This window comes from Pollicipes pollicipes, unplaced genomic scaffold (genome assembly GCF_011947565.3).
Source record: "Pollicipes pollicipes isolate AB1234 unplaced genomic scaffold, Ppol_2.1 Scaffold_7097;HRSCAF=8413_pilon_pilon_pilon, whole genome shotgun sequence".
Classification (NCBI taxonomy): Eukaryota; Metazoa; Arthropoda; class Thecostraca; order Pollicipedomorpha; family Pollicipedidae; genus Pollicipes; species Pollicipes pollicipes.
In genome coordinates this window covers 256,824-273,014 of record NW_023597000.1, presented here as the reverse complement: position 1 = coordinate 273,014, position 16,191 = coordinate 256,824, and the positions used below count along the sequence as shown (strand labels likewise).

At 48.7% G+C, this 16,191-nt stretch overlaps 1 protein-coding gene across 1 annotated transcript in view; it reads left to right on the top strand.

Moving 5' to 3' along the window:
• Positions 1 to 16,191, top strand: part of LOC119108941 (uncharacterized) — a 47,406-nt gene that overhangs the window by 13,559 nt on the left and 17,656 nt on the right. Inside the window, exon 2 of the mRNA XM_037232482.1 lies at positions 9,115 to 9,261. Within this exon, the coding sequence (XP_037088377.1) occupies positions 9,115 to 9,261 (147 nt within the window). The remainder of the gene's footprint in view (positions 1 to 9,114; positions 9,262 to 16,191) is intronic.

Genomic DNA, 16,191 nt, shown 5'->3' with positions numbered 1-16,191 from the left:
AACGTTCCTACGCCTATGCCTAAAACTGTCTAGTTTCTGAGCTAAGATGTGCAGACTATTTCGGATAGACTATGTCCAGGTCACCCAAGCATTCATGACGCCATAATGAGGTTATTCAAATTCTGCCATTCCTTTGGCCATACGACGACCAAGGTCAAGAAAATACCGTTGTCGGGTTGTTCATATTTACCATTCGTGAGCGCGAGTTTCGCATGTAACGGCCGTCAGTTGTCTCAATCAATACGATAACGTTGAAAAACAATGATGCGTCGAAGATCATGCTTACTTAACAGAGAAATTGTGTTGTCTAGAGCAGGCTCTTTCAATTGAAAGTATATGAATAGTTATACACAGCTTATTTCATCATGTCCTCTGCTTTATTAATATCTTCAAATGAGGAACATGTCCTTTAAGATACGCGAGTGGTAGTGCAGACAGAGGGGGCAGGGGCCACGTGTCCTCCCCCCCCCCTCCGTTAGGTTCCGAGTGCCTTGCGGCCCCTTGGGACCTAGGATTAAGGGCTCGACTTGAGGAGCCGAAGGGCCCGAAAGGCTGGCTGGAGGTCGTACTCAGGGGCACCAGCCCGCAAAGCCGGGTAGTCCAACATCAGCCAGAGGGCCCTGCGCGCTGATCAGGGGCCCCTGAGTCGATAAGGGCCTATATGTCGCCAGACACCACCAGTAACGTACGGCCCGCTCCGTATCGGTATGGGCATGTCGGCCCCGTGGTGGTATGGACCTGGGGTCCATTCCCTTAGCAGGAGCAAAGCCGGAGTCAGCGATTTACATTGGTCCGGTACCCACAGCGCCCAACGGAGCCCTGTGTTGGCAAGGGGCCCCGAGTCGGCCAGAGGCAGTGATACCCTTTATTTCTTCCCGGAAACAAATAAGGGGTCTCATAAGTGTTATATAGAGTGGGTTGAAATGAGCTCCAAAAAGATCGTGTCAATTCCATGTCCGCTTGAGACTGTGCATTCTTTTGCGGAAGTGACGAGTGAAACAAATTATTAAAAGGTTTGGGCCGGCGCGCCCACAGTCTCGGAAGCAAGGACGACGGCGGCCTAGGTTGTTGCTTCCCTAAATCCAAACGACGTTGGCCACTGCAAGTAGCACCAGGCGGCGGTTGCCGTGCGCGCGAGCGCGACCGTCGTGAAATAATGTTTCCAAAAGGACTTCCGAAAAATGTAGCTCATTTCGTGCAAAGATTAGGCTGGGCTTATCCTTTTACGACATTGATTTTTCTTTCGATATTTTAACAGCCACAGTAACACGAAAAATGGAGATTCTACCTTTCCTCCTCCAGTTCTACCACCAGATTCAGCACCACTTCGCGGTGCTGTAAAGGCCAATCCGTTCAATTCATCAATCTACAAATCGCACAGATGAAATATGCGCCCGGCTATCTTTCAAATGCACGGTTTAATGTCCTAAAACATTCAAAGGCACTTCTTCCAAATGCGTCATCATTTTCGTCCACCCGTTGGCCAAGCTTTGTGTTAGCCGCAGGCCGGCTCTGCGCGACTTACAGAGACTTTAATGCCTAAAATGGAGGTTTTGTCGCGAATAGTTGCGAGCGCGCACGCTCAAAGCTTCGTTACATAACTTATATTTTAATCAATGCTGATTGAACGTTGAACATTTCCAGACAAACCTGGCTTCGCAACGTTAATACAAATTGCTGACCCATTCTGATCAACGTTCGCGGGGTCCTTAATGTCTCCGTGCAGCCCAGACAAAGATTCTGACAACGCTTCGAAGTTCAATCAGCTTAAAAAGAGACCGCTGGACCATTGCAAACTGTAGGGCTTAAGTGATTCATACCATGCAGTCGTGTAACTCATGATTTCTTCACTTGATGGACAATAAAATTCAGTCAGAATTGGCCTCGCGGTAGCTTCTGGTGTACTCCAGTCACAAAACATGGTGACGATAAATATCCAAGAAAAACATGCTTTCATTGCAAAAGGCATATTCAGCGATATTTGTGGAGGCCCATTTACTACCAGTTGCCGTTCGTAAACTTAGTGTCACTCCCTTGCCAACGCTCTGGCTGCGCGTCTGTCCACGAAGAACCGATCAGAGGTATTCTCACGAGTTGTTCCCACTCTTTCCCAAGGCTACTTTCCCAGAAATGCCGACCGCAAGCCCAGTGGATGCTTAGTTCTAGGTATGGTCTGTATGCAGCGCCAGTGTAAGGTTAAGCATCGCCCAAGTGCACAATGTCTTCCGTGCTTTTTTAGGATAAGACAACATTTTTCAAGGGTGGAAAAGAGAGAATAATGCCCAGTGGGAACAAAAATAGCATTCTCTTGTGCATAGCCGCGTAGCGGTACTAATATGTCATGCCTGGCTGGCGCGATAGGAAGCAATGATCAAGATAGTGGGCTTGAAATTTCATTGGTCCGCTTGTTACTACGTTGTGAACATTATTCCAAGCGTTCATCACGGCATGTGAGGTGTCATCATGTGAGGTGTCACTCGACGTCGTTGGCCACGTGAGACAATCTGATCCTCCTTTCCGAGAGTCCTTGAGCCGAGTCAAGATCTATTAGCTAAAATAAACTTGAGTGAATTTCGTCGAGATCTTGTTCTGCCTGACCTTTTTCTGGCCTCATCAAAATTATCCACAAATATAGAAGCCATTTAAAAGGTCTTTGTTTTCTCTTACCAAGATCACGATGAGCCTAGATTTAGTGATGCATGCGTTGGCCATCACCGCGTAAGAACCCCGTCCCCAGACACCACACCTCGGCCTGACCACGCCGGACATGGGCCTCCGCAGCAGCGCGTAAGAATCCCGTCCTCATACAGCAATCCTCGTCCTGACCACGTCGGACATGGGGTTCCGCGATTCCATGAGACCGGTGTCCCATGAATTCCTGGACGAACTCCTCAGTAACAATGAAATTTGTCGGGCTCCTTGTGAAGGGCCTAGCCTCCTACATGCTCCGCGCAGCACTGCCCGCCTTATGCCTTTCATGGGCTTGCAGGTGACCTAGCCGTTGTTGGCCTTTTTATCTGATTTAGCGTCAGTCGTGCTTTTTTAGCTGATCTATTGATGTTCCCTTAACTTCCTTGGGAACCTTGCTTGCTTTGGTGACCCCTCAGCCGGCTAAAGGAATGTAGGATACCGGTACACGTGGAAGTTTTATCTCTTTATGGCATGCTTTCACTTTTATGGCCATGGCCTTGGAGTTTCGTCTCCGGCGACGCTGCAGCAACGATCGGTCAGCTACAGCCAAAAATCAGTCTGGTACCAAGGTCTTCTCTGCACGTGCAATTTGTGAATGGCACAGAAGTCCGCCAGGCGATGACGTCGGGCAAATGTTAAATGCATATACATGAAAAAACATAATACGGAACGTCGAGCATAATGGAAAAGAAAAGGGACAACAGCATTGGTGCATAGTGACGAAACAACAAAATGCGTGTGCTCCGTGTATTGTATGACACGCTGGCCTGCATTATGAGAACGACGACACTTCCCAAGAGCACACGCAAGTAGCGACATATGTCACAGTGGCCATTGGAGGCGCTCACATGTAATAGCTTGCACTCTGTCTGTCAACTGGATGGCGCCCGACTGCCTGTCGGCAGGGCACGACACAGCCAGCGAAGCGATCAGGCCAGTTCCGGGAGGTACGGGCGGGCGGCTGCGCTCAGTCGATGTCGATCCTGATCACACTGCGTTGTAGCTGGTGTCCGGCGCGACCGGAGAGGATCACGGTGTCGCGCGGGCAGGGCGCTCTCAGCATCCCGTAGGGCCCGCCGCCGGCGGCCCGCCTCGCGGGGATCACGGGCGGACCCTCCCGCGCTGCCGCCGGCCGGCACAGGGGAGCGCCGTTGTTCCGCGGCGAGGGGCACACGGTCGGGTCGGCGACGGGCGGTGACGGGACCGGCGGATACGTCCTCTCGCCAGCGAGGGGGACGGGCGGCAGGGGGCTGCGCCGCTCCGCCGCGGCGCGCACGGCCGGGTACGGCCGACTGGCGGCGTCGGCTCGGTGTGGCGCCCGGCCAGCGCTGCGGCCGCAGCCCGCCCAGCCGCGGCCGGCGACGGCGTCACCGGCGGCCAGCGCGCCCGGCGGCACCTGCTGGTCCCACAGCCGTGTGAGCATCGTCACCGCCTGGCCCACGTCGCCGCCCGGCAGCGGCAGGCCAGGCACCCTGTTCCACTCGACGCCGTCGGCCGGGGTTGGTCGGAAGAGAATCGGTACGAGGGCAGGCGGGCCGCGCCGCGAGCGGTCTCGCGCCGCCGGCGGCTTCGGCGTGGCAGGCGAGTGGCTCAGTTCCGCAGATTCTACTCGCCGCCCGACCGTCTTGGGTGCCACTACCTGACGCTGTCGGCTCGCCGGCCGCTGTGGGAGGCGTTCCGCTGTCTTCTCAACGGTGTCCAGCTTGTCCAGAGTAGGGGAGAGCCTCGCAACCGCCTTACCTCCCGGCACATCGCTGGCGGCGTGTTGCAGCTCACTCAGATCCTCGGTGGTGATCACCCGGTGTAGCAGCTCAAAGTAGCGACACTTCCAGCGCGGCAGGCGGCCGCGGCACACGTTGCGGTACACGCACAGCAGGTTGTGCACCTTGTTCTTACACTGCTCGCCACTTCGTACGAACCCGCGGTGCCACAGTTGGTCGGCCACGTGCTCCCAGATCCAGCGATTGCGCACATTACTCCGCAGCGCCATCTGCATATGCGCCTGGCGCCATATGTCGAGCAGCTCCAGCGTCTCGAGCTCTTCCCAGATCGGCGAGCCGCCCATCGTGCCGCCTCGCTCGCGCCTCGCGTCGCCCGATCGCCGCCTCGCCTCGCCTCACTGGCCGCTCGCGCCCGGTTCTCGCCCGGCTCGAGCCGCGCCGCCGCTCGAGGACCGCCTCGGCCGGGCGCTGCGGGCCGGATGAGACGGGCCTAGGACGCGCGGACGCTAGCTCACCGGGCCGGCACGGGGAGGGAAACCAGTTGTGCGCTGCAGCAAGGCGGGCGTCTTGAAACCGGTGGTCATTGGTCGCGCCGCTCAGAAAGCTGAACGAGGCAAGTACGCAGTGCAACCAGACTGACGGTGCGCGCAATCTCCTTCCTGTCTTTCACCTGCCGATCTGTCAGTGATGGTCCTCACAGCTCCTGGACCTGCTTCAGCTTCCTGGGTTTCACCCGCCGGTCTGACGACCAACGAAACTATACCTAGGACAGTGGTCGAGAAGTCTTTTCACGAGCATCTTATTCCAGACAAACCGCACAGGGGTCGGGGTATCAATTCAGTTTTGAGACGCCGGGACATAACACATCGGTAACAAACAAACGCCAGAATATTACACGTAGGTAAAAGACACTGGAATAAAAGACATCGGTAACAAACAAACACCGTAATATTACATGTCCGTAACAAGCAAATACCTTGATATTACACATTGGTAACGAACACCGGAATATTACACAGTGGTAACAAACATCGGAATAATAGACATCGGTAACAAATACACACCGGAATGTTACACATCGGTAACAAGCAAACACCTGAATATTTCACATCGGTAACAAACACCGGAATTTTACATATCGGTAACAAACACCAGAATATTACACATCGGTAACAACCATGCACCGCAATATTCCACGACGGTGGTGGGTGACACCATGGTCGGTTGTGGAGCCGGTGGTAGGCCGCTGAGAGGGATGGGATTGACAGAAGACGCGGGGGCAATGGCTCTGATACGGATTCATTGCGGTCATTCATGATCCATTACAGTGCAGGGGCTGTGATCACTTGCCGATCAATGATTGCTACATTACCATGCTTCGGGAGAAGGACCTCATGACGTGGTGGCTGAGAGGCGAATCTGGTGGTTGTCACGATCGTACGTTTGCAGAGTCCTACCGACTTCTTCAAAAACTCCACCAACTGCATGCAACGCTACAGCAGCATACAAAGATGGCATAGTATATATATATATATATATATATATATATATATATATATGTATATATATATATACACTTGTCATTGAGACAACAATTTTAGGCAAGTTCTTGCGGGGGCGAGTTTGTACCGATGCCTGGCAAAGCATGGTTCCTCAATCACTTTAGATCGAGGCACAGTCTCCGGCTGATTAGAATGAGCTATTCGAGGAATCGCTTTTGAATCCAATGGGTAGAAAGTTGCGTTTTATTAGCTGTGATGACTTTGTAGATCTCTGGTCGTAGAATAAGTCTTATGAGTGGCGACCACCTAGTAGCGGTACTTTATCATGACAGCGTTCTTGCCAACGTTGCAGTGACGGGTAGTTGCAGTGACAGGTAAGACCCAAAAGTGGCAATATGTCGATTGTTGTGATTTATTTTAGTTGAGATGCAGACTTTGCGAATAAGCAGCTTTTGCCTTTCATGTGTAAAATGAATCACAGAACTTGTGGTCTAAAAACATCGGAGAACATTTACCCATCCCTGAGGCATTTTGCCGAGCGGCCATGGAAACATGTTTGGCTGAAATGAGATGTAAAATTCGGTGTTGTCAGGGATTACGCAGAGGATCATCAAATTAATATTAATTGGCAGGGGTGGACTGGCTTTGTCATGTTGCAGGAGTGTCGAATAGCAAATATGTTGAATGCCACCAACTCTTCCAATGGTTGGATTGCCTTTTCAAGACGCAAGCCACCGTCATGTAATTGTATCCCAGTCTTACGCTATACGCCGTGAAAAATGAGAAAAAACTTGGACACTAACGACGAAGTATCGTGCCACGTGTCTTCAATGATGAAGACTTGTCTATTTAAGGAATGCTACGAAATCATTCAAACCATGTTTTCTCCCACAACCACTGGATGTAAACAACGTTGTTGGCATTACTTGGTTCTTGCCTCTGTATTTGATGCAGAGGATTACATCGCACGAATTGATAGCATACATATGCACCATATAACACGTGTGGCGGAACGCAGTGGATGCACTGAAGATGGAGGTTCAAATCATGAAGCCAAATCGGGGACATTTTCCTTTTTTGCCTGATAACGCTTTCGGTGTAATAAGACAACAAAAGGTATTATGATGTAGAGACTTTTATAAACAACATAAAACAAAAACACAAACATAAGCAATTGTATAGTAATAACATAAAATAAACAAACGATGCAAATTATCAAACTCTTTTTGCGAGGCTCACTGTCAGTTGAGCACCGTACTCTCAGGAGCGTTGTCCTAATCAGCAATTAATAATGTATTTTTAGTATTGATCTTACAGCAACGTCTTGTTTGTAACACATTACACTTGCTGTTTCATATGTCTATGCCCGACTGACTGTTCAACTTTTCGCATCATGCTGTCAGTGTTGTCCGTTTGTAATTGTATGTGCCCGAAAAAAACGGCCTAAAAAGGCCGCATTTTTTGCAGAGGGGTCAATGGCCCCATTTAGCTGGTTTTGTAAGAGCATCCTCGTTCTCTGAGTCAGCCGTGGAACCCATCCAATTGAATTCCTATGCAAACGAGTTTTCTGCCGTCACCATACCACGGAACATGCTGTCATCCGCTATTTACGAAAAGCAAACACAATTGCATGCGGTCTTGGCGATTACTGATATGTACGCGGGTCCATTTGCGATCGCTATCTGTATGCCCACCGGTTTCCTGGCAGAGCAGGCATGTATTGTGGGCAAGTCGACGGCCGGTGCGCTTCGCGCCAAGCGACCGGTCGACAGGGACTGCGCAGTTTCCGTTGGCCTGTGCTTGACAGTCTTGATGGGCCCACATTCGCAGAGAAGAGTGGCGGTTTCACGCAAAGGAGTTGGCATTCGAGGCAGATTTTATCAATCACTAAATGTGTGGATTGCTGTGGAACCCCGGAAATGTCTTGGTTAAAGCAGATATCATTTTCTGTCTTTTTTTGCAACAAGATGTCGCGCTGCATTTTACCACCCGAAGCGAGTCACGTAACAGTAAAGCAGGTATCGATTAAAGGGAATCTTTCATATTTGAATTTATTCAAGCAGCACCAGGTATGATGGAACAATCTCACTTATAACATGGGCACGCTTCTATTTCAGTAGAAAGCGGTTTTAGACAGCACAATTCTCCATTTAGTAAACATGCTCCTCAATGCATCATGGTTTGATTGCGTCATCGTACCCCGCACAACATTGATTGAGAGCCAGTTAACGCCCTTTATAATTGTAAATCGTGCTCATGAACGCTACATATAAACGTCTCGACAATTATGTTTTTTCTTGGCCTTGATCGCCGTATGGCTTATGGAATGGCCAAATTTGGATGGTCTCAGGAGTGTGTGGACAAATCTGTACACTTTTCGTCTACCTGCAAATGAAACCCTAGCGCGTTGTTAAAAGTAATGGAAAAAATCTACCGGCAAATTGCGAAGTTACACGCTGAAAATTCATTAGCGCAGCCAGCGTCCAAGCGTGAGAATAAACGCTAATGTATTCCCGGTACGTCTGCAGCAATGGATTTTTACTGACCACACGGCGACATTTTTGTGCATGCTGTTGTGCTTTATAATGTAAAGGTTATGCTGGGTCACAGAGGTCCGTTCAAGTCGAGTTCACAATAGCTCAATAGGACCAATCTTGGTCAACCCCACGTTTGTCACGAACACGAATACTGATAGGTGAATCATGCCATTTTGCTAAATTGCTCCTACACACAGCGACAATTGGTGCATTTTGCACTTGTGAAGCAGAACGTTTGTATTTTTCATCCATTACACCGTTGACGCACTTCAGCTGTTGCTTCAGAAACTCTATTGCGCCCGGCCGCCCTCCCGCACGGCCGGTCAGCCAATTGGCCAACTATCTGTCCCACTCTGGAATCGGGTGGCGCCCGATCCGTTTCACCGCGAAAATGTTGGCTTGGGGTCACCAGCTTTAAGCAAAACGTATTTTTCCTGTAGTACCCAACCACTGGAAGTTTCATCATGCGTTTTCTGACGGTTCTTGAGATAGCGGGGCGGTGTGATCTGCCCCCCCCCCCCCCTCCCCTCCTCCCTCTCCCTCCACCGCGCACAATTTCCGGAGGCCTTCCGCTGCATGTGTTAAACGCATCGACGCTCCTGACGCGTGGCCCGAGTGGCAGCGGAGGGCCTGACCCGAGCGTGCGCCTCCTCTGCCCTGCAGGTCATGGAAAGGGTGAACCGGACGCTGGCCTCCCGTGTGAGGGGTCAGCTCAGCTCGGAGGCCAAGCAGCAGGCGCTCTTCAGCCTGTTGGGCAAGGAGTTTGTGCGACAGCACTTCCCGCACCACAAGTACAGCCCGCAACTGCTGGTGAGACCGCCTACGACATAGGCGTGATTCAACCATTGTATGCCTTCTTATGATACAGTCCAAGCATTCTGATCGCGTATATTTCTGGGATCAGTGCTCATGCTAAGCGGTGCTTGTTGCGTGAGCCATGACCCCACCACCGAAAACCAAATACAGGTCAACGACAGAATTTTGCAAAGAAAGCGTACCGTACCACAACGCTCGGCCCGGCCCGTCCTGCCCGCTGACGTCACCCAGCCACGGGCACGACCATGAGCAGGGCCGCTGCCACCGGCCGCAGGCGATTCCAGTCAATGGTAAAAAGTTATCGTCTGAGGGGGCTTGAACACACCCCGCTTTAGAATCAGAAGGCGAGTCCCCTGATCAACTCAACCATCTGCGCGGTCTTTTCTGATCCATTTTGGATGGAAGCTTCTCCAGATGATATAGTTAACATCTTGACTTTGCCTTGGCTTAGAGCATACGCAGACACCAGTCAGGGAGTATCGACTCCGCGATTTTTTACACGCTTCGTAGGGAGTAGTTTCCTGGTGTAACTTGTCATAGCCATGTATCGTCCTTCTCCCTTCTGTAAGTGGTTTAGGGTTGCGCCATTTACTTCCCGTGATTGATTACTGGCATAGGCAAAGAACACCTATCTAGCACTCATTTTATGGTGAACTATATTATGTGCTTACGATGTCGTGGCGAGCTATTATGTGTTTCCCTTTAATGGTGCTACGTATGTACAGGTCACGGAGTTCTAACCATACTAACGCGATTGTTATGCAACCAGTACGCGTCGCATCTGGCGCTGTAAGTTGGAGTACCAATGTCGGCATTGGCTCGTTTCGACTTGGATAAAAACGGTAGTCGGACTGGCGAAAGCGCAAATGGATGTGTGCGATGTATGCGCACTTGTGCAAACGAACCGACCCGGCGTTTTTGGGGCGCTCTTCAAAACTGACGTCGGGTCTCAGCGGCCCGGTTCGGTAACGGCGTGAAATCGACTCGGCTTTGTGAGCCGTCTTGAATACAGCACGTTCGCGTCAAACCGAGTAAGCTGGGGCAATGCAGATAACGCAGGCCCAATTCACCCAAGTACAGAGTGTACCCAAAATATTTGCGTATTTCGGAGACCTTGATCCACAATTACCTGAAGCATCAATCGCTTCAGACTAATTTCATCAGCGCAAAAGGCCTCGCCAGCACAGTGTTCTGCCGCTGACCTTGCGTTGGCATTGAAGTGGCGTATTTCTGCAAGCAGCTCCCCGAGCGGTGGACATTCAGGCGATTGGATGGGCATTCGGCAGCCGGGCCCCGTAGATACACGGGACCAAAACAGCTCAACTGAGATAAAAACATGCAGTCGTGCTAGCACACGCATGTTGTCATAAGTGCGAGTGGCTATACGCTGTCAAGCGCAATATATGGAGTGGTCAGTCCTCTTGCATATCGTGTGGGATGTCAGAAGCGGTGTGAGGTAGGAATGCCAGTTTTCGGTGTGAGGTAGCAGACCATGAACGTCGCTCGAAACTGGTTAAAGGAAATGTTCCATATTTATATGAGGCTTTGAAATTAATTAGCGATATTGAAGAAATTTCAGTGCTGTTCACAATCCTGCCCTTCTTAAGACCTAAGCCCCTCTAGTTTCTGTGCTACACGCTCGCGAAAATGAGGAAAGTTATATCGGAGAGAGTATCTTACAAAGTCACACTGGCATTCATGACGTGACAATAACGTTATTCATGTCATGTCATTCCATAAGACGGGTGATGATCAAGGCCAAGAAACATATAATCGTCAAGTCGCTCATATTTGGCGTTCGTGAGCTTGAATTCCAGACATACTAGTCGTGAATAACTGGCCGTCAATTGGCTCTCAATCAATGTTGTGAAAGGTACGATGACGTCATCAAACGATGACGTTTCGAAAGCATATTTACTAAACAGAGAAACTGTGTTGTCTAGAGCAGTGTTCTCTACTTAAAATATACCAATAGTTATAAGTTAGCTGTTTTCATCATATCTGATGCTTGCCTGGATATCTTTAAATGTGAAACATTCCTTTTAAGTCTGCCGTTTTATGTTAGTGAGCGTACGTGGGCGCGACACCGTTTACACGAAGTCGGATCTATAGTGTTACCTTCGACGTGATGTCATTACAGAAATCGACCAGGCGTTAAGAAACATTGCACAGCAAACACCTAAACTGTAACTGACGTCCCCAATCCCACGCTAAAAACAACCCTAGAGTTTAAGCATATGGGCGGAAGGCGTATGAGGAGCGTACACTTATTGCAAGTTAATACAATACTACAATGAAGAATGGGCGGGTAAGAACAATTAACTCAGCTGTTTTTGGCTGTATTGCATTTTCTCACAGTCCATCCACGGGGTGACTTCAGTCTCTGGTTCTTTACAACGTCCGGAACTTTCGGTCCGGGACAACACCATGGTGTGATTGTATTTAAATACGCACGATGTGGAAACAATAAACCTAGAACGACGATAACCAAATTTGAAACAAAAGAAAGTGGTCAAGCGCATGCACATAAATAAATGAATACAAAGTGCAAGTGCATGGGGACCACATTGACATACAGAACTGCACCTACACGAGCGTACAGTAGCTCAGCTCTCTAGCACGGGCTCTTGACCCTTGTGCACATGTAGCGGTTATCGGAGGCAGGTGGTTCGAGTTGCCCCGGCATGACAAGGAGAGGCCCGGTTGATGACCTCCAGTCGGCAGCTAGGCAGGTAAAGAGACATCGCCATGGAGGGCCGCATCTCCCCTAAAGGGACAGGGGGCTGAACAGGGATGGAGCACCAGGTGGTCATTTCTCGTATCTGAACGCTTTAAACAGTTTGAGCACGTCTGTTCCCTCCATCAAGTTCAGTACGCAGTGGAACATCGGGTATAAAGTGAATCCGGGGTCAGCCTAGAGATTCTCGATACGGTGGCATGTGTTGGCCACGTCTGTTGCCAAAGACAATCCTGGTGGCAAAACTCATAAATTTTGAATTTTCTACATGTGTAACTTGGGACAGCATGTTATATGCGGCAAGACGATAATCTTGAGAACATTAGGTGTAACGTAATGTACGAGGCGGTACAACAAGGCTAGATTCTCGTTGCATTTTTGCGCGACTCTGGCGACGTTCGTATCCCACGAAAGCGTTGAGTCCACGATCACACCGATAAATGTTATGTGCTGTGAAAGTGTGACAGTCTCCATCTTCCATGTTGAGTGGAAATCACAGCTTTTCTTTCAATTGTGTTTAAAATCTTTGAGAACATAGGTGCATTTCTTTGCTCATTTTAGGAGATTTTGCGCTGACGAGACCTGGCAGTTGGCAAATTGACAATCCGGGCGGCTTTGTAGTGCACGGAGAGTCAGCTTATTGGAGAGCATGGAGCTTGTTTGAAGAGCATGGTCCAAGAGCTGGCTTTCATCTGCATATGAGATGAGCCGGTCATGTGACACGTGACTGTACAAGCCATTTGTGAACTAGGTAAACAAGAACAGACCGACTACGAATCCCTGGGGTACTCCGTTGGCTTCCGTAAGGCCATCGGTCCTCCACGCACCACCTGCCTCCGACCACTCAAATAGCTCTCAACTAGTCAGGGTCCACGCCGTGCCCCTAAAGCTTTGTTTTCAGCAGATCATAATCAACACTGTCAGAGGCTTTCGACAGGTCGACGGCTGTTATGAGCAATATTTCTTCGCTATCGATGTACCTCACTAGCTCGGCGATAACGTTGAGCACAGTGTCCCCAGTGCCGCAACCTTTTCCGTAGGCGTATTAGGCATGGCTGAGAATACCACTGCAATGACAATGCGTGCTGAAATGGTCACAAAGGACTTTTTCATGACTTTTGTATAGTACATTTATGAGAAACGTGGATTTGTAGTTAACTCATACAGTCGAATCACCTGGTTCCAGGATGAGCACACTGTCCGCGATTTTCCACTCGTCGGTAAGACCTGAGTCGCAAGTGAGCAATTGATGATCTGCATATGGTCCGCAAATCACTACCATCGGTGATCCGCGAATGATTACGACACCTACCGCTCGCGAACTGCTCACGCGTCGGATCTACGAGGATAGTTCAGGGAAAGCTATGAACTTGAAAGTGCATTAGGTCGCGCAGACCTCGGCGGTCCGGGGGACTGCCGCGTGCTGTTCCTCACCGTGGCAGCTATTCGGACCCCAACCGTCGCAAAGTGACGGTTGAATTCGTCAGCCAGGTCAGAGTTTCCTCCTCACGTATCGTCCCGGATTATTGGTGACGTCATGGCGAATCCATTTAAGGTAGACATAATAATTGCGCTGGCCACCAGAAGTCACCACACCTCAGAGAGAATCACGTCTGGCACCTATCATGGCACACTTCACGCTGTTCGAAGTCGCGTGAAGTCCGAACAATACTCTGGGGCGCGCAGAGCCAGCCAGGCATCCCTCGCCGCCCCTCGCTCGGCCATCAGGGTCTGGAGATGCGGGTGATCACGCAGCCGCCTAGGACAGCTGGGGCGTCTCGCGCGACCTGTTGTGTACGAGGCAGTGACGAGCCGTAGCACCTTTCCTTCTTTATGGATGATTTTCTCTCTTGCATTCATATCATTGGTATCGTGCAGCTCCCCAATCAGCGGCCAGCAGGTCCAGACAGATGTCGTCCCAGTCAGTCCGTTGCCGGCTGCCGGTGGTGTGCTCGAGGTATTGAGGGACGTATGTCTATTGAGCTACATGTATTTTTGCAACAGAGGCAGTCTATGTGGGTTAGTCTACAACTCAAAGGCCATTCAATAAAGCTGCTGAAATATGGGAGTATGATACCGCATCTAGGTTTTGTCTTTCAAAATTTTACACCCAAGAATCTTTGAAAAGAAAGACCATTGGCGGACTTGCGAAATGAGAACAACCGGCCGGCATAAAGAAACTTTCAAGGAATTTAGTAGCCCTGCTATTCCTGTTTGCATGCATGCATACCAGTAAAATTTGTGTTAATGTCATGTGCACAAATGTCTTGGTAGGAAATTCCACTGCACCACCACACTCATGCTAGCCTGTGAGCAGGTTTTCCACGGAAAATAGTGCACAGAGCACGTCATTTTCAATCTCTTAAACATGTTGGATAAGTTTACTAGAATTGCTACTAATTTTTCCTAAGAAAAATGAGGCACATGTCTATCTGTCTGTCTATTTGCATATATATGTCGATATGATTTACATATACACACACATATATATATATATATATATATATATATATATATATATATATATATTGGAATATTTTGGCAGAATCCTTTCTTTGATACAGGTTTGATTAAAAATAACTGCTGACTCAGCATTGACGAGCTTTTTGATGCACCGTTCTAGTTCCGGCTCTTTGATTTGGCGTCATCGCTTAGACTAAAGATGGTTCGCACAAAATTACTTATACATTCATCACTCCTTCCATTCTAACGTTTCGAGATCCTATCTCATCGTCGGAGAAGACTAAATTGCACAAGAAATAAGCTTTGGGTTTTAAAGGATGAAAAATTGTGCACTTCTGTTGGAAAGCATCTTTTGGTACGGAGAGCATAAATGAAGCATAATTAATAATTGAATAACAGCTAATTGAAGTAAGACGGAATCCTATTTTTACTTTCATACATGTAAGAAACACTCATAATGGGAACACCACAAATACAAAATGGGAACACTATTGCCACAAGCACATCAGAAGTGCTCACCGCCCACCACCTAGTAGTTCAAGAGTTCTGCAAGAATTTGTCTGTCTGTTTAAGGCCGGAGAGAGTTCGTTAATGAATATGCTTTCCCAAATTTGAAGGCGTCTTCTGTCACCGCACGTCCGTAAAATGCCAGTGCTGTCTGTCAGTTGTTGTCGTGTCAATGTCATGTCGTGTTCCTGTCGCATGTGGTCCAGAGGTGCCCCGTCACGTAAGTGCATTGTCAGGCGTCGTGAGAGTGTCGTTGTGGTCACACCAATGTAGTGTATGGAACGAAGTTTGTAGCCTTCGATGTTGCACTGGAATTGATACACTACATTGGTGCATTTTAGTTTGTCGGGTTTGTCTGAGATGTTTCTCATAAAAAAGTTCGATATTTTCGTATTACAATAGTAAATGACGATGTCTATTTTGCGGCCGTTTTTGCCTTTAACATGTCGTAAAGCTTTGTCATCTTGTTTGTGAGCAAATGTCATTTGATTTTTATAATACAGTTTGACGGTTGGCTGGTGTCGACATATTGACATATCATTTATAATCATATCATATATATGTCGATATATATGTATAGGTGGGCTCACAGTAAGCATCTCTTGTCGAACACGGCGTCGTGTTATGCATGTTGTAATATTTCTACTTGGTTTCGCTCGATCGCTGTACCAAGCGTTTTACGTCATGATCTAGCTAAAAAAGAACTTGCCCAAAATTGGCCATTACGTTCCGAATTGCCACATACTTAACGTTAAGTCAAGCATGTGACATTCCGAAGGTGGAAATGACGTGACGCGCATGCGATAGCATCTATGATGCATATCGCTCATGATGATCGTTCGTTAGTTCGCATTCACTCGTGTGTATACACTCGTTGCATGATATACGCGAAACGGAAGTTAAAAACTCCAAGGCTGACCTCGCTTTAAATTTCGAATTATAAGTTCATGGAAGGATTAGATGGCTAGTGTCTTCAAACAAGGTCAGGGAGAATGAGATAACGAGCGCATATTACGCCGACGTGTTCGGCGTAATATGCGTAATATAAAAAAAATCTATAATATATGACGTAATTTAACCGGCGAATACTCTAAGAACCTAAATCTCATAAATGTATAAATGTTAACTCACATGTGGTTTTTGTGAATTAAACTATTTGAATTGAAGCGAAATGCCAGAACGGGGTCATCAATCAGCTATACTGGTGGAATGCAGGA